Raw genomic sequence first — 26,427 nt, 5'->3', positions numbered from 1 at the left:
TGAGCCAGGATGTGCAGGATGGGCAGTGTGCCCCCAACAAACACGTTGTGCAACTTCCCAAGGGCAGGCTCTGAAAACAGGGAAAAGAAGGGAGAACCCAGCAGGGCTGGCTGGCTAGGAGGAAACATTTCATTCCTGGAGCTGGGCAGCACTGACAAGGTAAGATACATCCCACAAAAGCTTGGGTTTGGGTTTTTTTTTTTTCCCAGGGTCTGGAGGAAAGGAGTGGAAGTTGCTTTTTTATCTATCTGCTAAACCCAAGGTTCTCCCTGGCTGCTGAGCTGACGGGAAAGATGGGGGAAGGTATTTTCACTTGGGAAATTTGGAAGATGGGAGGCACAGGCTTCACCACTGTGGTGATTCTGGAGTTTGCCAGGCAGCTGGCAGCCTTGGCTTGCTATGGAGCTGCTGTGTGCAGGCACCACCAAACACACCATCTCCTTCCTAGCTTTGCCTCAGCTAAGCAACAGCCCTAAAACCCCTCTCAGTACAACCTTTTAACCTGTGCCCTTGCTGGATTTGTCTATCTTGATGCCAGACAATTTATTTATTTTTTTCTTCTGTGCTAGTAGTAGGAGAGAGCCATAGAATAATATTAAAACCAGGCCAAGTGGCTTCCATACCTATCTAATAAAACCTGGAAGGTCTCCTTTGGGAGCACTCATTAGTGCCTTGGTCACAAGCAGATAAATGATTAAAAACTCCATGAGGAGTCTTCACTATTGGAAAAAGTAAAGTTCAACCCTCCAATAATTAACCACTCTTTCCTCTGTGACTGCAGTGAGAAGCAACCTGTTCCAACAACACATAAACTATTCTTCTCCAGCTCAAAGCATCCTGTGGAATAATTGGATCAGCTCTGCACTGGCAGAGCTTCGTATGAATCAACATGGAAAGGAATTTTAAAAATGTTTTGATTATTTCTTTTGGATTTTTACTTCTCTTCACTGCATATGGAGGACTCCAGAGTCTACAGGTAAGTGGGGCAGGGATCCAGAAGCTTTTTTGCCTTTTTACAGAACAATCACTCCAGTGGTCTGAGAGCTATTCTGAGCACAGGTTTTATAAACCTAGTCAGATCAGCAATTATTCCTCCCTTTTGAAAGTCTGGGTGAATCAATTACTTCCAGCTCCTGAGGGCTCCAGTGAGCATATTTGGATATTTGGACCTTGGGCTCTGAAGAATTTCGAAATTATTGGACCTGTAGTTTAAAGCAGAGACTCTTCCACACTTGCTAAGTCAGCCCTTCAGTGCAGAGCTGAGGATATTCCTGCCCGAGACAAAATAGGAAGCCAAGAAAAGAGGTTTTCCTTCACTCAGCTTCCTTTTAGAGACAAACTCAAAAAAATTACACAAAGTAATCTAAAGTCTGACTTGTTAAAGCTTTGAGTTTGAGCAATTGTCACCTTGTTCTGTGTCATGTGTTCATAAATGGGCTGTCCTAGGAAGGAAAACCATAAATCCATAACCAGGCTGTTTGGGGGGAAGAAGACAGCAGTAACAATCCCCATCCTCCATGTCTCTCTCTTTCTGCCTCAAGGCACTCTCTGCCACACCACAGTGAATTCTGCCTGTGATCAGATGTGTCTAAATAATTGTGTTTTGCCCCTGCAGAGCAGTCTCCACTCAGAAGAAGGCCTGGGTGTTGCTTCCTTAAGTGTTCTCTATGCTGCCCTCATCTTATCCTCCATGTTCCTCCCTCCAATCCTCATCAAGAAGCTGGGCTGCAAGTGGACCATTGCAGGCTCCATGTGCTGCTACATCACCTTCTCCTTAGGGAACTTCAGTGCTAGCTGGTACAGTTTAAATCCTTTAACTCTCTCTATTGTGTTGGAACAAAATTACTGAGGGGAAAGCTCTTTCATCTTCTCCTTCTCAATTCCTCCTCTACCTCTGCACTGCGGATTTGAAAATTGGGTGCCAAAGGTGCTACCTGCAAGAAATAGGAATAAATAAATCCAGCAGCAGGTGAAGCAGAGAGGTGAGAATGTGAGAAGCTAGAATGAATGCATCCACCTGCCCTCCTGAAGCTGCTTTTCTAACTCACAGGCACAGCAGAGATTTCCCTTCAGAAAAAAAAAATAAAAATACAAGTTTCATTTAAACTCCAGATGACTTTTAGGACTGCTTTGGAAAAGACTGGTAAGGGAAGGCTGTCTGCCAGCCAGTGGCTCTGAGAGGAGAGGATGAGTGAAGATCAGCAGCTCCTGCATTGCCCTTTGGGAGGTGGATGAACAATTTCCCTCTGCTCTCCAGGGGCTGGGGATGCAGCTCTGGAGGAAAGTCACTGCCATCTCTCTTCTGAAGGGCAAGTGCAACTTCATTCTCAGGTACAAGAGGACAGGGCACATGAGCAGCTCAGCCCCAGCCCCTGGCCACAGCTGGGAGTGCTTGCACATCCTAAACCCTCCTTCTTGGTCCCATGTAGTCCATTTCTTGAATCACACAGAGGATAAATCTATTTTCTTTCATGTCTGTTTTTGCCTCTGGCTCTTTGGGCAAATGCTTGTTGTGCCAGTGGATGATAAGTGTGCTAAATCAAGTGTTCTTTGGCAGGTACACCCTAATCCCTACATCTGTGATCCTGGGCTTAGGAGGAGCACCACTCTGGTCTGCCAAATGCACTTACCTCACCATTGCTGGCAATGCATATGCTGAGAAAGCAAAAAGGAGTGGGAAAGACATCATCAACCAATACTTCGGGGTCTTCTTTCTGATATTTCAGTCCTCTGGCATCTGGGGAAATCTGATCTCATCCTTGATATTTAGCCAAGCTTCCAACAAAGGTAAAATATATTTGAAAATCTTGGTGGTGCTTCTCTCTATAAAGATCAGCTGGTTAGAGACAGTTGGAAGGGAGATTTCTGTAGCTGAGCTAGTGACCCTCAATTGCCTTCCCAGGCAGTGGAAACAGGCACCTGAGATGTGGCAGCCCATCTGAAGGCAGGTCCCTGAAATAGCTGGGCTAAACTGCTCTCTGGAAGTGTCTATTTTCTATCAAATCTTCATCTGAAGAAATCTGAGACAAACAGCTCAAAAATAGTCGTCTACAGAATTCCTTTTGGATTCCCCCCAGGGTGCTGTAAAGCCTGCACAGGCTGCTGGCAGTGGCTCTGCCACATCTGACTTCTCTTTCAAGAGGATTAAAGCAAGAGACAAAACACTGCAGCAGCCTTTTTGCAAAGCTCATAGTATTGGATTAATTTGCTGCTAAACATCCAAGGTTTAGTCATGCTGATGCTGGTGCTTGCTGGAAACGAGTGCTTTGCAGAACTGTCAAGCAGCACCAGGAGCAGCTGCTGGCAGGAATCTGCATGCTGGGGCTGCTCTGCTGGATTTCAGGCTCAGACAGGAGCTGCCAACGGAGCTTGAAGAAATCACTCAAGAGTGCTGCCCTCATTTCCCACACTTGTAATTGCTGTAAGCATTAGAAGGGCAGTTGTGAAGATAAATGAACATTTGGACACCACCTCAGAGATGCAAAGTGCTGTGGTGCTCTATCCTTGCAGTCTCCTGAGCCTTCCCAGTCTGTCAGTCAGAACAGGATGGGCTTGGAAGGAGCTCATTCATGTGCCACTGGGAACAGCAAGTTCCTCCTCCTTCTCCTCCTCTTGGGCTCAGTTACCCAGCATGTGCTCAGCTCTGGTGAGGCCACAGCTTGAGTCCTGTGTCCAGTTCTGGGCCCCTCAGCTCAGGAAGGAGATTGAGGTGCTGGAGCAGGTCCAGAGAAGAGCAAGGAGGCTGGGAAGGGATCCAGCACAAGTCCTGTGAGGAAGGGCTGAGGGAGCTGGGGGTGTTGAGGCTGGAGAAGAGGAGGCTCAGGGGAGACCTCATCACTCTCTCCAACTCCCTGAAAGGAGGTTGGAGCCAGGGGGGGGTCAGGCAGATATCAGTAGGATAAGAGGGCACAGACTAAAGAATTTTTTCCTAATATCCAACCTAAACCTCCCCTGGCAGAGCTGCAGCTCTGCCAGGGGAGGTTTAGGTTGGATATTAGGAAAGAATTTCTTTAGGGAGAGGGTGCTCAGGCATTGGAATGGGCTGCCCAGGGAAGGGGTGGATTCTCCATCCCTGGAGATATTTCAAAAGAGCCTGGATGTGGCACTCAGTGCCATGGGCTGGGAACCACGGGGGGAGTGGATCAAGGGTTGGACTTGATGAGCTCTGAGGTCCCTTCCAACCCAGCCAGTTCTAGGATTCTGTGATTCTATGTCCTCTGGGGGCAACTCAAACAGATATTCAGACAAACTTAAAAGTCAGGGAGCTGGCATGAGGTTTTAATCTCTGAATCCATGGGTTTATGGCATGGTAGTTGTTGTTAGCTGTGTTCCTTATGGAGAATCATGCTTCCTATGAACTCAAGCAGCTCCAGATGAAATAGATGAAAGCAGAATTCTCAAGGAAGGTATCAAGCACCCCATGTCTCAGGAGGGAATGGCCATTCTGGTTTCATCTGGAGCTCTGCACAAGCTGCAGCCATTTGACTCTCTCCTGCCTCACAGCACACACCACGTTAAGTGATGTTAATAAGAGGATTAAAATAGTCCTTTTCTATGTTGTAAATCCTTTCCTAGTTTTACATCTGAGGATGTTCCTCTGAACTCTACTGGAACTTTAAATTTTACTTATTTTTTTATCAGTTACATTGGGTTTCAGGAACTGCTGTGCTCCTGGGAGGTGTGCTAGGAGCAGCTCTCAGAGCTTCACAACAGAGACAGAAGTTATCATGTCATAAACTTCCCAGCTGGGTGAGACTCAGCTGTATTCTAGAGACAGCTTCTTGCAGGGGTCTCACTCCTTTTGCTCTCCTCTGAGAGTGCAGCCAAGGTCCCCACCTGTACTCTGCACATACTTAAAACTTGTAATTTCAGTGAGCAGTCAGAAAGATACCAAAATGCATAAAATTCAGGCACATGACATCCCCTTATTGCCTGCACCACTGCATCCAGCCTCAGGAAGACAAACTGCCCCAGGAGGTGATACCACAACAGAAGACAGCAAACAATGCAAATTACAAAACTCATCCTTTCTCACTCATCAATATTGCAAAGTTTTGGGGTTTTTTCCAGAGGAGCCCAGCACACCCTGCCTTGCAGCTTCCCTACCACCAATTGCACGTGCAGCTTCAGCTTCAGGTGATGCATAACCAGAGAGAAAACTCCTTTTCCCCACTCCCACACTCCCTAGTGTGGCCTTTTGCATGTGCTGAGGGTCTGGGTGTTCAAACTGTGCAGTGGTAGCCACTGGCTGGCAGGAAGCAATGGTTTGCTCTGTGTTACTGAGTTTTATCTGATGCTGAACCTGAAGTTGTTTATGACACTGGATAAGCAGCCAATTCCCATCTCAGCAGCTTTGATTGGAATCAGCAGGGAAAAACACAGCAAAAGTAGTTACTCAATAACCCCAGTTGCAAAATTACAGCTGAAGTCCTGTTTAAGCAATCAGTCAAGGTGCAGTGCAGGGCCCTTTGGTGTGCTTGGATCAGGGACACATCCTGCACTGCAAGCACTGAAATAATTCTGGTTTTGATCATCCTTCCCCATGCACAGCTTGTTCAGGCTCATCCTCTGGGTCAGGTTTTTTTCTTTACAAAAAGGGTACTGGGGGAAGTGGGCACAGAGTGTGTCCTTTAACACATGCCCAGCACACCACTGATGGGACTGAACAAAGCAAAGGTCTTGCTCGAAACCCTGCCACAAGTTTCAAGTTCAGGTTCAAGTAATAAAGCCAGGAAAAGCTGATTTTGAGGGAGGCTGCCTTACTGGGTCAATTGTAATTTGAATTTATCAACCCAAAAGATGCCTCGAGGTGGTTTCCATTCCTCTAACACATGCAGAAATTACCTGGAGAGGGATAATGTGCTCTGGCTGTAAGAAGGGAGGTCCAGCAGTTCAGTGGTGATGTAAACTGAGGAACCTGTCTCGTGGCTGTTGTGATTAAGAGGCACCAATGCAGACTGGAACTTGAAACACTGCAAATTGAGCTTGGAATCAGATTTCAGGCTCTGGCTTTAGGCCATGTCTCCATGTAACCATCAATTCAGTTTTCTGTCTCTTGCAACTGGTTCTGTTCAGCCAAATCTTTGCATGCTGAACTGGGATTCTGAAGTTAAACATCTCTGGTCAGGAAGGATTTGAAACCAGGACCAATCACCAAGAACTGGATTCACATTTCTATCCTTACATACAGCCTGCATTAACCTGATCTCTTCCCTCCCCTGCCTTTCGTTTGGTTCTTACTGAAGTAGTGGAACTATCAGAAGAAAACCTGGAATGCTGTGGAGCATACGACTGCACAACTGGTACCAGTAATGCTACTGGGTCAGCAGAACCCTCCAGCTCTTTAATCTACACCCTGCTAGGGATCTACACAGGTAAGGAAGCCCCACCTCCTGTAATGAATATCCCTGATGGGAAACCTACTGCTTGGGAAACCTTCCATGCATTTGCAGATGAAGTTTCCAGCTTCCTCCTTCAATCCAATTTGCTAAAAGGAAATAAGAGATGTGAGAGGTGTAAACAGCTCCTTCCTAAAGAGCTGCTTTGTGCCAGTGCTGTATCAGTTGGGTCTGAAGAAGCAAGACACTCTTTACACCTGGGATAAAGCTGAAGGGGTGACCCCACTGTTTCACCCAAAGTTGGTGCTGCTCTACAGACCAGACCCAGAAGGAAACTCACTTTGCAATGAGAGGATTTCAGCAGTTTATCCAGTTGTGTGTGAGAGAGTTTTAAACTCATGCTCTTCAGGATCAGCAGTAGTCAGCTGGTTTCTGGTGGCACTGGCCAGATTTATGCATGCAAGGGTCCAAGATGCTCCAGCAGCTCAGGTAGTGACACCTGAACTCATCTGGGGCTGCTGGCTGGTGTCCTACCATGCCTAAAGCAGCTTTAGCATGTGAACATCTCTGTAATTAGAGGTGGGCCTGAACCATGGCTGTCAGGACTTGTGATCATTTGGGGTGAGGTTCTTGGGTCCCTGATGAGATTTTCCAGCTTCAGTCAATTCTCAGCCATGCTGCCTGAATCATAAAATCTTAGCATGAAAAGGAGAAGATAAAAAGAAGCACCAGGAGACCTGGCATGTCTCCTGCTCAGTGACTACAGATGCTGCAAACCTTCCTTGCATAAGGCTAGAAAGGAATCAAAGACAGGGGAAGGCTGATGCCCTTGGAAATTAGAAAGACAAAAATAGAGATGCAGAGATTCATCCAGTGAGGAAAGTTCAAAAAGTCTCCAGCTCAAAACAATTTCTTCCCTGGATAAAGAGGGAATATCTGGCAAGGCAACGTGTCACCTTGGCTCTGTTAGAATAGCCTGGCACACAGGTTTGTGCTGAGGCAGACACAGGGAATTGTCACACACTCAGAGCTGTGGTCTGGTCAGTCAGACAAGTGCATGGCAGCAAATCCTCCCCCTTTCCCCAACTCCACTCTGAATTGGTGAGAAAATGCAAAGCAGATCCCCCCCTTCCCTTCCAGAGTGTGCTGGAGCTGCTGCCTTTCTGCTAGAGGCAGGTTTGGCTCACAAGTTTAAATTTAAATTTGATTACTTACATATACAGCACTCCCTTAGGCTTTGCTCATGCAAAATGAATGCAAGCCTTCTGTCTACTGACCCTGCATCTGTGGGGTTTCGTTTTTCGTTTAAGCTCTCAATAAAAGATAAGTCTGTGCCTACCTCAGGGGAAATCAGAGAGCTAAATATTTCATTCACAGTCATTTTTAAAATGTCTCCTCTATTTGGTTGCTGAATACATGTTTTGCCCAGCTTGGGTGGAGACAATAATGGATAACTCGTGTTGTTTAGTTTTCTCAAGGACTGGGGATGTTTCTGTTCCTGTTCATACCACCCACTGTAAAGCCCTGTAGTTACTTCTCTCCTGTATTTGCTCTGACATTTCTGTTAGAATATTTGTCCTGAAAATGTGGATGTCCTGCTCTCACCCACAGAAACCCTGCAATCAGCCCCCAGGCAGTAATGAACACCCTGGCAGAGCCAACAGTGACTTACATCAGGAAGGGTTTACAGAGAAACAGGGCACTGGAGGATACAATTTCATTTTAGGAGGCATGGATCAGAAATAATAAGGAATAATAATTTTTTAAAAGTGGCAATTTCCTGTAAATCTGCTTATGTGCACACAAAGAGGTCACAGCAAAGAGCATGGCCAGCAGCAGAGGTGCACAGGACACAGTGTGGGTGGAGAGGTGCCTGCTGTACTCTGAACTCCACTTGTGCCACGGGGAGATTTCTAATGAGCCAAAGTCAGAGAGGAAAGATAATCATGCTTTGCCTCTAATGAAGCAGTCAGCTGTCAATCTGGGGCTGCTTCTGGTATACCATGAGCCAAAGCTACCTTCTTGATAACAGGGAAAAAAAAAGGGTACAAGCAACAAGCCCAGACTGATAGATTTGTTCATTCTCTGATTAACTACCCCCTGTCTTCTTTCATGTGCTGCTTCTGCTAGGAAATTCTGGGTTCAAAGCTGTAACTTCCATCTTTTTCAAGTCACCCAGAGCTGCTCATCTTTAAACCAGCACATATTCCATCCTCAAAGCATGGCTCCAAGCTAAACAAAAAGAAAAGCACAACACAGACAGGGATCCAAGGCAGCACTTCTGCTCCTGGCCCTTTATTTTCATTCCCATGTATTTGAAAGATCACGAAACCCCCCCAAGCCATGAAAACCTTGGCACTGGAAGTGAATATTCCTCTCTCCTGTTGATTTAAAGCCTTTTGATAGCTCCCCAGGGAGCTGTTTCTCCCCAGCTCCCCATCCCCATGCCCCCTGGCTTGCCCTGAAGGCTGAGCCCTCACCCTCTGCAGCTGTCCCAACACCCAGCTGTGGGGATCTGTGAGCTGCACATCTGTCTGCAGGAGATGTGACCACAGCTCAGACCTCCTCTGTGACACAGAAATGGCCTTTACACTGCAGTGGAATCAGAGGCACCTGCCAAAAACATCCCACAGAGAGCTAAGTGTGGAGTCAGAACAAGAGCAGCAAGCCACTTCCCAGCCTCCCTACAGCATTCCTCTTTTTTTTTTTTTTTTTTCTTTTTTTTTTCTTTCATGAACTTCTTGTTTTGTTTTTGCAGCTAGTGGTGTGCTAGCTGTGTTGCTGATTGTTATATTTCTGGACCAGATCAAATCTGACCAAGCAGAGGCTGAAAAAGAAAGACTAGAGGCACCATCCTTTTGGGCTACGTTCCTAGCAACTTTCCAGCAGCTCAAAGACAAAAGACAGTGCCTGCTAATCCCTCTGACAATGTACAGTGGGTTTGAGCAGGCATTTCTGTCTGGTGATTACACAAAGGTGTGGATGACAATGAAAATGTATTTCTGCCTGAGTTTCTGTGCCTTTTTGCCTCACTGTTGCATCTGATCTATGCTTACTTGTGAAATGAAGATGTTTTCAGTGGCGATTTGTGGTTTGCTAAATCACTGCTTACTTCTGCTCCAATGAACTCTGAGTGACATCTTTAAAAAGGAGAGGCCAGCAGTAAATATGTCCCTTGGAACAGCCTTAAAAAGAACATTGTGGAGAGCTTAACTCACCAGTGGAGGCCAGAGGTACAGGTTCAAACTCTTCAGCTTGTTGTAAATAACAAACTGGGAGGAGAGCCAGAAGTCTGCAAAGCTTTTACATCTTCCTTCTTTCTGCTTTCCTAAGAGTTTCTAGAAATGCAAGTCAGCACACTTGCCACATATTTTATTTGGAGAACCTTTACAGAAAGTCACTGGTGCAACAGCTCCAAGCTCTGATGGACTAAAATGCTCAAAACCACCTCTGCTCCTCCAGTTCCTCTACAAACCCAGACCCACAGCGTGTGTGTTCTCCAGGCAGTCACTGAGAAAGCCTCCAAAGAAAGGGGACAAACTTCCTGAGCTGCTAATTTAACACTTAAGCTTTCAAAACGTGCATTTAAGCACTTGCTGCTGTGTTGGGATGCATTGAAAGGGGCACTCACTCCATGGCCATCTCCATTGCCTGCACATGAGGCTCTCTCCATTTCTTGGGAGCTGCTCTGTACTGACTGCAGTGGCAAGTGGCAACTTTCATCTCTTGGGCTATAAAGGGAAGGGCACAAAATTCTTAATACCACTTCCAAGGCTTTTATTTGCCCAATTTTTCCTCCTGCTTGTTCCTGCTCTGTTTGCATGGCATCAGTCTGACTGGGAACTGGGGTAGGAGTGCTGCAGCTGGAAGGCCAACTGTGTCAGTGTGCCAGGGACTTGTCAGCAAATTCTGTGCTCCTTTGATCTCATCCATGCTGTGACTTTACCAATTACTCAGGCTGAGACCCTTGAACCTTGGCTGTATATTTGCACTGAACAAAAAAAAACCTGTCAACCACTGCCTCTTCTCTTCCAGACATATGTGACCTGTGCCCTGGGGATCCATTACGTGGGTTATGTGATGATCTGCTTTTCAGCTGTCAACTCCCTCTGCTCCCTGCTCTTTGGAAAGATCTCTCAGTTCACGGGTAGAAAACTTCTCTTTGCTCTAGGTATGTAAAGATCCCTTGAAGGGCTGATCCCCTCCTGTAATGGGGCAGCTCCAGTGCTCCCTCTTTTTTCAGGAAGGTGACCATGAGCCAGCAGTGTGCCCAGGTGGCCAAGAAGGCCAATGGCATCCTGGGCTGGCTCAGGAACAGCGTGGCCAGCAGGTCCAGGGAAGGGATTCTGCCCCTGTGCTCAGCCCTGGGGAGGCCACAGCTTGAGTCCTGTGTCCAGTTCTGGGCCCCTCAGCTCAGGAAGGAGATTGAGGTGCTGGAGCAGGTCCAGAGAAGAGCAAGGAGGCTGGGAAGGGATCCAGCACAAGTCCTGTGAGGAAGGGCTGAGGGAGCTGGGGGTGTTGAGGCTGGAGAAGAGGAGGCTCAGGGGAGACCTCATCACTCTCTCCAACTCCCTGAAAGGAGGTTGGAGCCAGGGGGGGGTTGGGCTCTTTTCCCAGGCAACTCTCAGCAAGACAAGAGGGCACAAGAGGTCTCAAGTTGTGCCAGGGGAGGTTTAGGTTGGACATGAGAAAGAATTTCTTTCTGGAGAGGGTGCTCAGCCATTGGAATGGGCTGCCCAGGGAAGGGGTGGATTCTCCATCCCTGGAGATATTTCAAAAGAGCCTGGATGTGGCACTCAGTGCCATGGGCTGGGAACCACGGGGGGAGTGGAGCAAGGGTTGGACTTGATGAGCTCTGAGGTCCCTTCCAACCCAGCCAGTTCTAGGATTCTGTGATTCTATGATTTTGCCTGCACTACAAAGGGAGAGCTCCCAGTCCAGAGTCAATCTGGAGTCAAACTGCATTCATTCACTCATTCAAACTTCACTCAAGAGGGGCAGCAGAGGTAACCATGTCCTGAGGTCAGTGCCTGACACCACTTTGCTGGTGGTGAAGCTCTCCCTGCTTTTGGGGACACTGCCTGCTCAGAAAGTGCCCCCCAGCCCTGGTGCTTGGCAGCTCTAAGGCCACCATCTTACAACTTAAATGCTGAGGCCAAAACGATGCTGGGGAAGGATTTCCCCACTGGGCAGAAACCTCCTCACCTTCATAGAGTGAAAGCAACTGTGAACCTGGTGAGTTTGAACTTGGAATTTAAGCAGCCAGCCTAGGAATTTCAGAATTAATTATTTTTAAGGGTTGGCCTGATGTTCTTTTCACTACTTGCTCAATAGGGAGAAAAATAAAAGCAAGAGTCATGTGCCAGTGTGTCAGTCTAGAATGACTTGAGGCCCTCTGCATGGGTCACTAATTTTCAGGTTGCCATGAGAAGACTTTTGGATATTTAAGAGCCTCTTCCTCTCCAAAAAGCACTGTTCCAATAAATAACAAAGTAAGGGAGGGAGAAAAATACCAAGAAATCTTTTTTTGTCATTTCATTTTGACACCTTACACAACACAGCAACCTGTATTGTTAGAAACTTCCCTGCCTGAGCCACTGGATGTTCCAAAGGAAATTTTAAACATGGGCATGGAAGAAGAAATTTAGGATCCTTTATGCTACAGTTACTAGTTCAGAGATTCTTCTGTACGTGTCTGTCCTAAGTATTTGGCTCGCTGTATGAAACTCAGTTTAGATTTTAAAAAATACCAGATAATAATAGCAATAATAACAAAACCAAACTCTATAGTGTTAGTAATGCAAGACCTCTGAGCCTCTCAGTCCTGTTGAAGTCTGTGTACTCAGCATGTAAAGCTGTTTGTGTGGGGGGAAGAATCAGAACATTCTTCTTTTAAAAAAGAAAGAAAGGATGTGGATACACTGGCACAGGAGTTGGACTCAGTGATCCTGAGGGGATCACATTCTGGGATTCTGCAGCCCCTCTGGATGTTCTTCACTGTCTCCTTGGAAGGAAACTTCTGTCTCAGGAGCAGGAAAGGGGAGCAGAAGGGTGCTTTCTGCCCCTTCCCACATGCCTGATGTGATGACTGCAGATCTTTCAGCAGCCCCATCTCCCACTCAGTGGGCTGAGGATCAGCACCAAGGCTCTCTCAGCTCAGGTCCCTGCTCAGCATTATTCACTGAGCCTGCTTTGTCCTGTACTGCACGTGCTACCAGCTCAGTCAGCACAAAGCTCAGGGAAACAGAAAGATTTTAAAGCCTGCCTTGTGCTCTGCTTGGGGGAAGAATTTGCCAGTGTTATCAAGCACCCTCTGTCCTGCTGGTAAAGGCATTTTTTATTTCTGTTCTTTCTTTCCAAACCAACAGCCACCATCACAAATGCTGCCTGCATAACAGCACTACTGCTGTGGAAACCTCATCCCAAGCAGCTTGCTGTGTTTTTTGTGTTCCCTGCTCTTTGGGGCCTATCTGATGCTGTTTGGCAGACACAAACCAATGGTAAGTCCTGGTGACAGTTAAATTAATTATCCTGAGCTGTAAAAATGTGCATATTTGTACTTATAAAACAACACCAACATAAAAATTATAATGGCTTTAAGACAACATGTAAAAGAAATATGTTAGCTCACTGGAAAGTAGAAGTAAGAATAAGTTGGGAATAAGACTAAAATACTCATTAAGCAGTTTTTTCAAAGATGAAAAGAGAAGAACACTGCAGAAGGTGGTGATGGATATTCAGACCAAATATGCTGGAGGAGTGTAAGTATTTCAAAGACAATTAGAAAGCTTGGAAAAATGATATATTTAGTCTGTCTTTTGCAATAAAGGAGAGCACTCCTGGTAAAAATCAACTCAAAACTCACAAACAAAAGAAGAAAACAATTTTCTAGGAGTTAGAAAAAAAAGTGAAGGAGAGAACCACAGAGAGCAACATTATGCAGCCAAGTAAATCCATGAGTTCTGATTTACTCCATTTCAAAAACCATAATTCAGTGTGGTAAAGCATAAGAAGGCAATAAGAAGGAGCAGAGCCATGAGAGGCTTCCTCTTGAAGGGAGATGAAAAAACCTGCAACTTTAGCCTGGAAAAGTGATGAGTAAGGAAAGCAATCAATAAGACCATGAACAGTACAGAGAACCTGATTAGAAATTTGCTGTTTCTTTTAATAACAGAACTAGTGGCACCAAATAAAGTTACCTTGCAGCAGGCTTCATAGAAATTAAAAAAATAAATATATCACACACTGCTTAATCTAAATATGGAACTCATTGCCCAAAATGTAAATGCTTTTTAAGCTAGAATTACATCACTTCAAAGGGAAAATGTTCTTAGGGGCTATTAAAGCAGAGGCAATCTCCAAATCAGAAGTCTCTGCATCTTTGATTATCAGAGTGAGGAGGGTGTTGGGGGGAGATCCCTGTGCACTGGCCTCATTTCTGACATCCTTAACCTAATATTTTCCACAGGACACAGACTGTTGGACTCCTCATTTGATACATTACAGTTGTTTTGCAATGTTTTATATTTTCCTGCTCTGTGATCCAGTGCAATGCTTCTGTACTGGCAGTTCAGAAAATGAGCTAATGCCAACCCACTTCCAGGAGGGATTATTTTAACTTACCCAACTCACCCAAAACTAGAGGAAGTTCTCTTCTAAAGACAAGACTCTGAAGTGCTGGAGAGGGCAAGAAAGAGCTACAGTCTGGGACCACTTTGAAGTTCAGCCTGCTGGTCACTGTCAGTCACACTCTTTGGGAAGCAGTGGCAGTGAGGCACTTGGGTGCTCTCCCATCTGCTCCCTAATTTTGCCTCTTATTTCAGGAACACTGGTTTGCTCTCAAATTCCCACGTGGCAGATGCCTCAGGAAGATGCCTGGGACAGAACTAGGGGATGGGTCCACCTCAGGGGATGTGTCTTGGCCTCCCTCCTCCTGATCACTTCAGTAGCTGAGATGATCTCACTGGACAGATAAATTATCCTCTTCCTGCTGGAGAGGACAAACACCACAGTCCCTGCCTGGCACTAACAGTGCTCTGCTTTACAGCAGGGGCAGAGTCCTCCCTCTAGACACAAGGAAGGGACCAGACAGACTCCTCCAGCAGCTCCAGCCCATGCCTCTTGGAGAAAAAAAATCAAGCCAAGAGACACCCTTCATCTTCTCTCATCCTAACCCACAGCCTTCAGCCTTTGGCAGGGTTTTAAATCAGTGCTCTCATTACTCAGGTGTGTGAAAGGACCTCATCAGTGAGGATTTGCTGCAAAGCAGTTAATTAATTGTGCAGCCTGGGCTGGGGGGAGGAGGTGTCCCTGCCCATGCAGGGGGTTTGGATTCTGATGATCTTGAAAGTCCCTTCCAACCCAAACCATTTTATGATTCTGTGATTCATTTCCTGCTTCTTCAGCCACAGACTTCCTGACTGCTCCTCAACACTCTTGAGAGCCACATCTTAAAGTCCCACTGGGATAAAGGACCTGCCCTTCATCCTGCTTCTCTTTCTTACTTCCAGACTCTTAATTTCTTTTGGAATCACAGGAGGGTTGAGGTTGGAAGAGACCTCTGGAAGTCACCCAGTCCATCCCCCCTGCTCAAGCAGAGCCCAAAACCAAGGACCATGCCCCAACAGCTTTTGAGACTCCACAACCTCCCTGGACAACCTGTGCCAGTGCTCATTCTTACAGGAAAAGTTGTTCCATGGTGTTCAGAGGGACCCTCCTGTGCTTCAGTCTGTGCCACTCACTTCTCCTGTCACTGGACACCACTGGATCCTTTCTTTTCAGGCATTAAATACAATTTGAGTTGTCTTTTGAGAAAGACATCTCAGGAAGGTCCCTGCATGCCTGAAGAAGAGGCACCTGGTGCCCTCATTAGGCAAAGGGCTGAGTACAGAGGACCCGAGTGGCAGAGAACAAGGCTGGGAAGTGCCTGCAGTTCCCAAATCCCAGAGAGGACACAGAGGATGGACAAAGTTTTGTGCAGTGCTGTGACAAGGCTTCATCACAGCACTGTAACAAACAGATCATCTCCATCCCCAGATTCCTGCAGGATACTTGTGAAAATGTCACCATTTTTTTCTAGCTGAGAAAAAAGTGGTCCTTAATCTTGCACCACTTATTTTTCTATCTGTACTTCCTTCAGCTGTTCCATTGCTCCCAGTTATAAAATTATACAGTTTGCTTTGTCACATTGGCACACTGGAGCCTCAAGTGATGCCATGAAACCTGGACAGAGAGGTGCAGTGACATGAATCCATAATGAGCAGGAACTCCAGCTTGACAAACCCATTTAGGACTAAATCACTTCTCCCCTTCATCAGCCTTACACCAATAAGCATCACACGAGAAATCCCCAGCTCCAAAGGTTATGAGGTGAGATAAAACCTCTGAAGCAGCCCTGGAGCCCGAGCTGTGTGGTCCTTCCTCTGGCAATGACTGCTGCTGGGGCCTCAGCTGCTTAACCACTGTACAAACCCAGGGGCTTTCTGCTGCAAATTCAAGGCTTTTTGGTAATGGTAAATACCCACTCTGCTCTGCTGTGGATAGTTAATATTGGAGTTCCCCCTAGAGGACCTACAGGCTCACAGTAGGTGAGTCACTTCATCTTCTGCAGGGTTCCCAACATGTTTGTGTACGTGTGTGGACACTCCTCATTATTCCAGTGGAAGCTGCTTCATTTCATACTCTGTGGTGCCCTCTCTTATCTAACCTGGGCAGAGATGCTATCATTACTTGGGCAATAACTGCACTCGGGGCATAACACTGGTGTAGCACAGAGTTATTGGGTAGACTGCAGTAAAATAAAGTTCTGTTGGGGCTGAGGATAGGAAGCAGTCTGGATTAATATCCTTGTTATCCTTAGAAAGGGCAAGACTCAGCCTGGAAAACTTACAAACCTGGACCCAAATGATTCCCCAGCAGTCCAGGAGTGCAAAAATCTTTTAAGATAAAGCTGTTTTTTTTTCCTTTCTCTGACACCAGTGCAGGAGGCCTATTTATTTGCAGGAAACACATGGTTTGAGACTTCCCCTTCACTAGCAGAGCCTCTCCTTCCTCCTAGGACTCTATGGGACTTTATTTGAGAAGCACAAGGAGGCTGCCTTTGCCAACTACCGCCTGTGGGAGTCCCTGGGGTTTGTCATTGCCTTTGGTTACAGCCCCAGGCTGCAGGTCCACACCAAACTCTACGTTCTGCTGGCTGTCCTTGCCCTCGCAGCGGTGACGTACGGAGCGGTTGAGCACCTCGAAGAGAGGAGCTCCCCCAGGGCACCTCCTGCTGCTGCTGCTGAGAAGGAAAATGTGGGACCCCTCACCCAGGATACACACATGTAAGCCAAGAAGGGGAGAAAGATGAAGGGAAAAGAGCCTAAAGGCACAGGTTTAAGGCCAGAAAATGCACGTCTCAGGAGTAAAATCTCTTCTGACGTCTCTTCATTTGGCTTCACCCTTCCACGCAGGTGAAGAACTGTTTTCTTTTTTTTTTTTTTTAATTCTTAATAAATGTCAGCAAGACTCATGAAGTCCTCACGTTTCTGTATCAGTGGATCAGACTGAGTACCACAGCTTTACCACCACACCTGAAAAGCCCACAAGCAGCACCAGAAGATGACACTGGGGCTGCTCAGCTGACTGCAGACAGCACACATCATTTCATGGAGCCCCTCTTTGTAAAGATTGTTCTTCTCCTGCATTCCTTCACACTTGCTGCAGGTAATATCAACTTATAAACTGTACATTTACAGTTGCTATCAGAATACCACAAAACCTGCCAACTCCTGAGCCCACCAACCTGCCTCAGGTCAGCAGAAAACCGTGTTTCTGCCCATGTCATCCTTTTTTCCCTTTGGGTTTTCTTGTTCCAATTTCTTTTTTTTTTTCTTTTTTTTTTTTTTTTTCCCCAGTTTGGATTTTTTTTCCAATTTTTTCAATGTTTTCCAATTTTTTTTCAATATCTTTTCCAAGCAGTGACCCCTACCAGGATTTCTCTCATCTCAATTCAACTTCTGTTTGGTTTTATACACACAACATTGTTTCCATATTGGGATTTTTGGGGAGGAGTGCCAGAGTGCAATCACAGGGCATCCTGCAATCCCTACATCTTGATGAGGAAGCACGGAATAGATACCATGATCATTACTGGTAATGCCACCACGCTCAGATCCCATGAAAGAAATTGAAGACAAATGCTGCTCCTATATTAGTACTGCCCCTGGAAATAAAACTTCATACCTAGTTAAGTTGCTGCATGCCATGGAGCTAACATTTGGAACTAATTTTTCTCAATTATCAACCATAAAAGGAGGATGAGGCACCATATGGTGTGACAGCATGATGGAAATCAATAAAACAATTTATACGGGGAAAAAAAAAAATCCCCAAATTGTTATGGCTTTTAAATAACAGTACCTTGCATGCAACTGTACTGTCTAACATTTCTTGCCCCCAAGCCCCTGGACTCCCCTCCAGATTTTACCTGTGTGGCTTCATGGCTTTTCACATCGAAAGCTTCTTTTGAAAAGGCACTGGAATGGGTGCTCAGGGAGGGGTGGATTCTCCATCCCTGCAGGTTTTTAAGAAGAGCCTGGACGTGGCACTCAGTGCCACGGGCTGGGAACCACAGGGGGAGTGGATCAAGGGTTGGAGTTGGTGATCTCAGAGGTCCTTTCCAACCCGGATGATTCTATGGTTCTATAATTCTATGAAAAGTCTCTCTTTCTTCTGGAAGCCTCACACTTCAACCTGGAGGCTGAGGAGAGCAGGTGTAGCCATCTCAATGGACACTGGCTTTGCAGTTTGAAGTTGTAGCCGGGTGAATCCCTCCCCAGTCCTCTGCCTGAAACCATCACGAGCTCTAACCCTGGCAACGGGTAATGAACCCGGGGGTCTCATGGATGCCCCGTGTTCCCTGGTGCCCTCATTTCGAGCTCTGGTTCTCCAGAGGTCCAGGAGGAGAGTCAGACCCCCATGTGCAGCTCGTGTCCCCTTCTCTGGGGATACTCCAAGCCCACCTGGATGCAGTCCTCTGCCATGTGCTCTGGGTGCTTCAGTGGGAGAGCTTGGGCTGGGTGATCTCCAGAGGTCCTTCCCAATCCTTGGAAGTGTGTTATTCCATCACACGCAAAGGGCCACCTCTGCCAAGCAGGAGGAGAGGCAAAAAAAGATGCTGACCCATTTCTTCCAGAACCTTCAGGGACCCATGGTGGATCTCTGCTGAGGACGTGAAGTGCTGGGGAACCCCTGGGCACGCACCCGCCCCCTCAGACAGTCGAATTCAAACAAGTTAATTAAGGAATTGCTTTCACCTGGCACCTAAACTCATGAGCAAGCAGCTGGAGGGGCTCCCACAGGAGCTGGGAGACACAGAGGGCTCAGCCCCTAGGACACCCTCACCCTGTGGGGGGATGTCTGCCTCCAGGAGGCCTCTGGGGGTCCCAGGGCTACCGTGAGCCAGGGCAAGAAGGGAGCCGACAGCTCTACCCCCTCCTGCCGGTCCTCCCATGGCGGTTACCACCAACACCACCTCCTCCCCTCACCGGGGAGCTCCGAGCCAGCGCGCTGGTCACCCCCGGGCATGAGGGAGGGAGGGAGGGACCCAGGACCGTCCCTGCCCTTCCCCATCGCCAAGCAACGGCCCCCGGCTCCTCCTCCCAGCCCCAGGGGGAGAGCCGGGCACTGCCCGGAGCTGGCCGGGAGCGGGATGAGGTAACCGGGGAGACATCGGGGCAGTGCCAGGGACGGGCTGAGGTAACGGGAGGGAGAGCGGGCAGTGTCCGGGACGGGATGAGGTAATGGGAGGGAGGAGAACGGGGCAGTGCCCGGAATGAGCTGAGGTAACGGGAGAGAGATCGGGGCAGTGTCCAGAAGGAGCTGAGGTTACCGGAGGGAGAGCGGGGCAGTGCCCGGAACGGGCTGAGGTTACCGGAGAGAGATCGGAGCAGTGCCCGGAATGAGCTGAGGTAACGGGAGGGAGAGCGGGGACCCCGCCGGGCCTGAGGTGGGATGTGCCTCGGGAAGGTGGTGTTGAGCCTGCCTTGTCCCCAAGATAAAGACAGATCAATTTATAAGTGCCACTATAGGGCACTCAGATCATGCGAAAAGATGGTAGATTTCTAATTTTTTTTAACTTCTTTTTAAAAAAAGCTCGTTTTGGTTTTCTTTTGGTTTTGTTAGGATTTCGAACTTTGAGAAGATCCCAGGAGGTAACATAAGAACCCTGCTCTCCCCGGCAGCAAGGTCCCAGCATCAGGTGGGTGTTCAAGCTGAGCGTGGTCAGAGACAGCCAGAGTGTTTATTTATTTATTTTTGCAGGGTGCAAGGATGCCTGCAGCTGTACAAGTGGGTTCCCAGGTTACTAAGGAAGGGGCTGAACACAGAGCCCGCAGGGAATGCAGGCTCAGGAAGAGATGGGCATTCACCTGGGCACATGTTTGTGCAGAGTGAAATTCCTGCTCATTTAGACCAATCTAATCCTAGAGCACTGTGCCATGTTGCACTTGAAGAGCTTCTGCTTGTGTGATGCAACTTTAGGTGGGTGTTCTTTGTTCCTTAAAATGTTGTACTTTCATTATAGTTTTCTTATAATTATCAGGGAGTTTGACATTTTTAAAATCTAGGCTTGATGAGCCAGTTTCCTGTAAACTGCTGCCTGAATGCCAGGGGTGTGAAAGTTGTTACATTAATACAGCTGACACAAACAAACCACCAAAACAGGCTTCACTGTTCAGAAACTAACAGCTCAATTTAGGGTTAGCTAGTGGAGATGACACCAATTACATAATTTTTTTTCTTCATTTATTAATCCTTGCCCAGGGATTTGAACCAGCTACGATAAAACTTGCTTAGTTTTATATATTTACGTGTATTTTTGTTTTGTTATGTGACAGTGCTGTTTAATAAGCAGACAGGAAAGAGAACTCTTGGGAAAGGAAGTGGAGGCAAAGATAACAAACACTTAACCAGGTTAGGTTGTGCAAGCTCAGCAGCAAACCCCCAACTTCCTGGGGTCTGAAAAGAAGTACTGACTGCAAGAAACACAGCAAGACTGCTTTCCCCTTTGTTGTATTTTATGTAAATCCTCTTGCATCATGACTGCACTTCAGTATCTACTTACGTTTCCCTCCTGTTCCCTATAAACAAAGTTACAGCCATTGGGCTGAAGGCAGTTAGAAGGAAAAAAAAAAACACAAAATAGAACATTTTTTAGTATCCAAGAATTACAAGAGCCTTGAGGCAACTGTTGATTGTGTTTTCTTTCAGCTACTAAGATGGAAATGATGGCAGATGACTGTGAAACAAGGAACATCTTGAGGCCTCTGGTGTTCCGTCTCCATGAAAATGCCCCCGCGATTGTCCGTGAGGTTTTACTGGAACGGGGCTGGACTGAGTTTGATAAAAAGGAGCAAGATGAGGCAGACTGGAACCTGTACTGGAGGAACTCACCCTTCCAGCTGGCAGACCACCACAGTGTGAAACCATGGCAGAGACTCAACCATTACCCAGAAGCTGTCCGGATCACCAGGAAGGACTATTTGGCAAGGCATCTGAAACGAATGAAAGGAGCATATGGATCATCTCTCTATGAATTCAGCCCCGTGGCATTCATCATGCCCAACGACTATGTCAAATTCCTAGCAGAATACAGCAAGGAGAGGCAGTCAGTAGGCAGAAGACCTGGCTTCTGGATTTGCAAGCCTGTGGATCTCTCCCGTGGGAGGGGCATCCTCATTTTCCGCGACATTAAAGACTTAAAATACGACTGCTCGGTCATCGTGCAGAAGTACATCAGCAACCCCTTGCTCATTTCAGGCTACAAGCTGGACCTACGCCTCTACGTCTGCGTCACCAGCTTCTGCCCCCTCACCATTTACACCCACGAGGAAGGACTGGTGAGGTTTGCCACCGAGAAGTTTGACCTGGATTCCCTGGACAACGTCTACGCCCACCTCACCAACACCAGCATCAACAGGTACGGCCTTTCCTATAGAAAGTACAAAGAAGGGATTGGCTGTGGCTGCAAGTGGACCTTCAGCAAATTCCGTTCCTACCTCCGGATTTTTGGGGTGGATGACAGGCTCCTCTGGCAGAAGATCCATCACATAGTGATCCTCACCCTGCTGGCTGTCACCCCCTTGCCCGCGGCTCCCAACTGCTTCGAGCTCTTCGGCTTCGACATCCTCATCGATGACAAGTTCAAGCCCTGGCTTTTGGAAGTCAACTACAACCCGGCCTTGCGTTTGGACTGTTCCACTGATGACACTGTCAAAAGGAAACTGCTCCACGATGTTGTTGAGCTGCTGAACTACAAGCAGAGTGATGCTTACAGGAGGAACCAAGCGGCCGGGATAAAGGCTGGCGGGAGGCGGGAGAGCTGGAGCAGAGCTGCTAAGGGGGTCACCAGGGAGGCTCCAGGCTTGCTGGCTTGCCAAAAAGTGGTTAAATGTGTTTCTGCTCCTTCTTTACACCCTGCCCCTCAGCCTTCAAGGGGGTCAGGGTGTAAGGGGGCTGCTGGGACCAAGAAAAGCAGCAGCCCCCACCCAAAAAAGACCCTGACTTCCGAGCTGAGGGAGAGGATGAACACGCCAAGAACAGCCTCCCAGGCAAGGCCTGAAGCCAAAAAGAAACAGCTCCCTGTAGCTCCACACAAGTCTGCCCAGCTCAGGTTGCCTACACCTGACTTCAGCAGCTACAAGTTAACTCCACACCCCTATTTCCTTTCTGATAAAGACCAGAGGCCGATCCCCCGAGTAGGAGGTTTTGTCCTTATTTTCCCTTTCAATGAAGCTGCACTCCAAGCTTCCAGGGATGGAACAGATGTAAAGAGCATCATAAAGGAAATAAACAAATCATTGAGCAGACAGTTACCATCAAAAAAGCAGAAGACAAAGAAAAGAGTGGGCTCTGCAACTTCGTGGTAGATTAGGTAGAGATATCATACTGACTTCAGCTTGAAGAGGAGGTGGATGCACACTGAAATTGTATTAGATAGCTCAAACAATACAATTTAAAAACTGTAATTTAGCAATTGCCATGAGAGATTATTTTTTAAAAGTACTAATTTTTTAAAGTAATACCAGAATAAAAATGGAGAATTGCATTTCTCAAAACATCCTCAGAAATACCAGGCTTTGTTTGTTATTTTTCACAAAGATCTTTGCTTCTTTCCTAACTAAGGGAGCTTTGTGACTTGAAAACCAGGTCCTTTCACACTGGGAAGCACTGTACATGCACTCAGCTCACAAAGGTGCAGGTAATACGAGTGACACAAAGCTCTGATAATTTTGAAAAACCCAGGGAGCTTCCTGACATTCATTTCCAGATACTGATTTTGCATTGCAAGGAGAATGGCAGTGAGCTGGAGAAAGGGATCCTTTATTAAAAGGAATAAAGGAATAATCCTTTTATTAAAAGGAATAAAAGCTGGGAATCAAAGCAGTGTCCTGTACAAAACATGGGTATCACTTTATCATTAGTTTCCCAGCCAAACTGAAAACATTAATCACATTCACTTGTGGTGCTTAATTGAGAAATAAAAAGCAACATAATTTGGTTTAGTCAGTGTAAGGAACTGAAATTTTTAGTGAAAAGATAGATCTCTTGGAGTTCTTTTAATTAGGGCTTCCTTTTACAAAACACAAAATTTATTCAGTCCCTTAATAGTGAGAAGCAGAGGTCTATGAGTTGTTTCTCTGTTACACAGGAGGGAAAGGAAAAGCAGTGCAGTTTTGTTGGCACACCAGCTGACACTTCAATCCAGAACCTGCAGCATCTGTGTGATCAGTGTTAGCAACACTTCTTGCTGTCTCCACTCTGTTTCTTCCAAAGCTTCTCTGTAATTGGAGTTGTGATTTGTCAACAGCCTGACCCACAAGAAACTGAGGAGAAGAAATGCCATAATCTTAAAATTATTTTGCACTTAGGTGTGAGAAGAGGCTGAAGCAGCACAGTATGAGGGTGTGTTTGTTTCTCCAGGGATTTGAAGGGACTGGGAGATAACTGGTCTGCTCAGGCAGTGGCAGGGAATGAGCTGAACTCAACAGGGGAGATGCTTCAGTGCTCTGGAAAAAATGAAGCCAGATGATGGACAGGCAGGGATGGGGAAGGCAGCTGAAAGCAGCATCTGATAAATGATTAATCCCCTGAGGTACTGAGTGTGATCCAAAGAAGTGTGATCTCCTGGAAGCTGGAGGGATTCACTGCCCAGAAAGAGGTTTTGACTTCTGGAAAAATAAAGACAGTGATGGGGAGAGGTTAATTCTAAAAAGCAACACAAAGGAGGTCTGTGGAGAGACTGCTGGGGGAAAAAGAGGAGGCTGTTTCACCCAGAATAATGACCAGAATGGAATAAACATTAAACTTTGTCTTCAGATTCCCAAGATGGAGTTCTGAGATGATGATCATGTAATTATTGAGTAAATTACACTGGAAGAGACATCCAGAGGGGTCACTGTTCACTGAAATCCTGCTCAGGTTCTGGTTTAATGCACTGGTTTATTATAAGGTCTGATGCATGCAGGGATCTTCTGCTTCAAGGAACCCAACCAAACTGAAACCATTAATAGTTTCCACATTTATTTGATGGTTAACTGAGGAAAATAAGTCCATGGGTTTGTTTTAGTCAGCATAAGGCAGCATGGAACTGGAACTCATAAAAGTTTGAGGTGCTGATGCCACACTCCTTGGCTGCACTCACTTTTGTAACTAGCAGAAACAGGAAAGTGTGATAATTACCATGGAACAGACACTTTGGTGAGGAGCAGTGGCATTTATTTGAGTGTTGAATACAAAGAGGCCATGGCTGCCTTTCCTTTGGGTTGCATTCAAGAGACATTTCATTCAGGTGAGGTTATTCCAAAGCAAAGTCCATTTCAGCCAGAAAGGTCCATCCTTAGGGCTTAAAACTTCCTAACAGGTCTGACCTGCCAGGAAAACCCCTTGAGCTCTGGAGGAAGGAATCACTTCTTGTCCAGGCTGATGTTTCCCTCCTCATCTCTGATCCAAACGTCCCATGGAGTATTTGGTTCCCTGTCTGCCACTGCAGTACAGGGTTTTCACTGTGCCATCAGGGTACTCCCTCCTCCTGAACTGGGCAGTCTGAACCTCCTTCTGGCCATCACTGAACACCACTGTCTTGTCCCCATTCCTGAAAGGAAGAGCAGTGGATGGAGTGGTGAGAATGAATCATAGAATTGGCTGGGTTGGAAGGGACCTCAGAGCTCATCAAGTCCAACCCTTGCTCCACTCCCCCCGTGGTTCCCAGCCCATGGCACTGAGTGCCACATCCAGGCTCTTTGGAAATATCTCCAGGGATGGAGAATCCACCCCTTCCCTGGGCAGCCCATTCCAATGGCTGAGCACCGTCTCTGCAAAGAATCCTTTCCTAATATCCAACCTAAACCCCCCCTGGCAGAGCTGAAGCTCTGCCAGGGGGGGTTTAGGTTGGATATTAGGAAAAAATTCTTTAGTCTGTGCCCTCTTATCCTACTGATATCTGCCTGACCCCCCCCTGGCTCCAACCTCCTTTCAGGGAGTTGTAGAGAGTGATGAGGTCTCCCCTGAGCCTCCTCTTCTCCAGCCTCAACACCCCCAGCTCCCTCAGCCCTTCCTCACAGGACTTGTGCTGGATCCCTTCCCAGCCTCCTTGCTCTCCTCTGGACCTGCTCCAGCACCTCAATCTCCTTCCTGAGCTGAGGGGCCCAGAACTGGACACAGGACTCAAGCTGTGGCCTCCCCAGGGCTGAGCACAGGGGCAGAATCCCTTCCCTGGACCTGCTGGCCACGCTGTTCCTGAGCCAGCCCAGGATGCCATTGGCCTTCTTGGCTACCTGGAACTCTGTTGTTAGCTGATGTGACACCAGGAGAGTGGAAACTGGTGTGGTGACAGCTTTGTCAGGTCAGAATTCAGCTCAGAATTGGCATGGGATGGCATCAGAGAGCTGATCTCACACTGAGGTTGCAGTACCTAGGGTCATACCTAATGGATGGTGGGGTCCTGCAGGGATCTCGAGGCATTTTGCAAGCAGGAAATCTATTTTAGAGCAGGATCTCCCCTAGGCCTGGACGAGGCACGTGGAAGAAAGTCCTCTTGTTATTTTTTCCTCGTGTGGTGTGGAGGAATAGAGAGATAATACAAGAAATGCCTTGCCCAGGGTTAGAAAGGGACCCAAAAAGCTAGGAATAAAAGGGTCAGAAAGGGACCCAAAAAGCTAGGAATAGAGCTGAGGAGTCCTCATCCCCAGTTAGGACCCACATTGTTCACACAGGCAGCTGGTGACCCCCCTGCAGCCCTGCCCAGGGCTGAGTTACATGAACTAAATGAGGAATATTTCACAGTGACTTTGCCAGTGATAAATGGTCACCTATCATCCAAGCTGGAAGTGAATAATTATCAGTGCTTCTTTTTGGCATAACCTTACAAATCATTTCTCCTTTCATCTGGAAATTTTCCAGCCATGTAGAACCCAACCCTAATTTTCCACGTCGGTGTCACTGTCCCTGTGCCCAATGCCTGGTTCCTGTCATTTACACCAGACTTACTTTTCTTCTTTTACTACTGTGCCATCTGGGAAAAAAGTTTCCTTCAATCCATCACCATAGAGGCGTTTCACTGTGTGATCTGGGAACACAATTTCTTGTGTGCCATCAGGGTAATGCTTTTCTGTGGAAAAGAAGATGCAAAAAGTTTGCTTAATATTCTTTCTTATTGCTTGACACAGATCAGAATTTTTTGGACATTGTATGGAGGATGAAAATTAGAACCAGTGAACTGCTGAAGAAAATAAAGGATCAAATAATCAGAAGATTAGAAGAATTTACAACCCCTTATTTACTTTGTAGGAGGAAACTGAGCAGTACAGTGACAGAACACACTGGAAGGCAAATGCAAAGACAACATAAATTGACAAGAGAAAACCCAATCTGCTGGACTCAGAGGACATTTTCATAATAGAAACCTCACTGCAGCTGTAGTTCCCATTTAGGAGCTCTTGCATACCTATCTGATTGTTAGGGAACTGCAGCACCTCCAGGCCATCTGGGAAAGCAGTGTGGGTTGTCTGTGCATCTGCATAGTAATAAATCTGGAAGGAGAGTGAAA

At 46.9% G+C, this 26,427-nt stretch overlaps 3 protein-coding genes across 13 annotated transcripts in view; 2 read left to right on the top strand and 1 right to left on the bottom strand.

Moving 5' to 3' along the window:
• On the top strand, positions 1-16,855 carry UNC93A (unc-93 homolog A). 5 transcript variants are annotated; one of them, XM_071738843.1, is made up of 10 exons: positions 1-159; positions 782-976; positions 1,616-1,797; positions 2,558-2,787; positions 6,249-6,374; positions 9,097-9,314; positions 10,374-10,509; positions 12,707-12,838; positions 13,025-13,099; positions 16,396-16,534. In XM_071738843.1, the coding sequence occupies exons 2-9, from the start codon at positions 890-892 to the stop codon at positions 13,066-13,068; spliced, it is 1,155 nt and encodes a 384-aa protein (XP_071594944.1). In that variant the 5' UTR covers positions 1-159; positions 782-889; the 3' UTR covers positions 13,069-13,099; positions 16,396-16,534. The 5 variants fall into 5 exon arrangements, with proteins under 5 accessions (XP_071594944.1, XP_071594941.1, XP_071594945.1 ...); XM_071738840.1 differs by lacking the exon at positions 13,025-13,099 and having other exon boundaries at positions 16,396-16,855; XM_071738841.1 differs by lacking the exons at positions 1-159; positions 13,025-13,099 and adding an exon at positions 1,107-1,305 and having other exon boundaries at positions 16,396-16,855.
• On the top strand, positions 16,843-26,427 carry TTLL2 (tubulin tyrosine ligase like 2). Of its 7 annotated transcripts, XM_071738833.1 has the most exons (4): positions 17,923-19,037; positions 19,506-19,581; positions 20,592-22,245; positions 26,169-26,427. In XM_071738833.1, exons 3-4 carry the CDS (start codon positions 20,600-20,602, stop codon positions 26,275-26,277), a joined length of 1,755 nt encoding a protein of 584 aa, XP_071594934.1. In that variant the 5' UTR covers positions 17,923-19,037; positions 19,506-19,581; positions 20,592-20,599; the 3' UTR covers positions 26,278-26,427. The 7 variants fall into 7 exon arrangements, with proteins under 7 accessions (XP_071594938.1, XP_071594934.1, XP_071594937.1 ...); XM_071738837.1 differs by lacking the exon at positions 26,169-26,427 and having other exon boundaries at positions 16,843-18,701; positions 19,476-19,581; positions 20,592-22,438; XM_071738836.1 differs by lacking the exon at positions 26,169-26,427 and having other exon boundaries at positions 17,925-19,037; positions 20,592-22,438.
• Positions 24,077-26,427, bottom strand: part of LOC139793913 (centrosomal P4.1-associated protein-like) — a 28,263-nt gene continuing 25,912 nt past the window's right edge. The window contains 4 exon segments of the mRNA XM_071738831.1: positions 24,077-24,329; positions 24,331-24,474; positions 25,869-25,989; positions 26,326-26,410. Of these exon segments, the coding sequence (XP_071594932.1) occupies positions 24,287-24,329; positions 24,331-24,474; positions 25,869-25,989; positions 26,326-26,410 (393 nt within the window). The 3' untranslated portion in view covers positions 24,077-24,286.

The sequence above is a fragment of the Heliangelus exortis genome, chromosome 3, assembly GCF_036169615.1.
Source record: "Heliangelus exortis chromosome 3, bHelExo1.hap1, whole genome shotgun sequence".
NCBI classification, from domain to species: Eukaryota; Metazoa; Chordata; class Aves; order Apodiformes; family Trochilidae; genus Heliangelus; species Heliangelus exortis.
Note: the sequence above shows the minus strand (reverse complement) of the source record. Positions and strands in the feature narration are given on the sequence as shown.

Coding starts and splice junctions, on each gene's coding strand:
- TTLL2 (XM_071738832.1), top strand. CDS start 19,820: ATGTTGCACTTGAAGAGCTTCTGCTTGTGTGATGCAACTTTAG. Junction 19,863..20,591: donor CTTGTGTGATGCAACTTTAG/GTGGGTGTTCTT, acceptor GTTTTCTTTCAG/CTACTAAGATGGAAATGATG. Junction 22,246..26,168: donor GTGGGCTCTGCAACTTCGTG/GTAGATTAGGTA, acceptor TTTACTTTGTAG/GAGGAAACTGAGCAGTACAG.
- UNC93A (XM_071738840.1), top strand. CDS start 890: ATGGAAAGGAATTTTAAAAATGTTTTGATTATTTCTTTTGGATTTTTA. Junction 2,788..6,248: donor TAGCCAAGCTTCCAACAAAG/GTAAAATATATT, acceptor TTACTGAAGTAG/TGGAACTATCAGAAGAAAAC. Junction 9,315..10,373: donor TGTCTGGTGATTACACAAAG/GTGTGGATGACA, acceptor CTTCTCTTCCAG/ACATATGTGACCTGTGCCCT.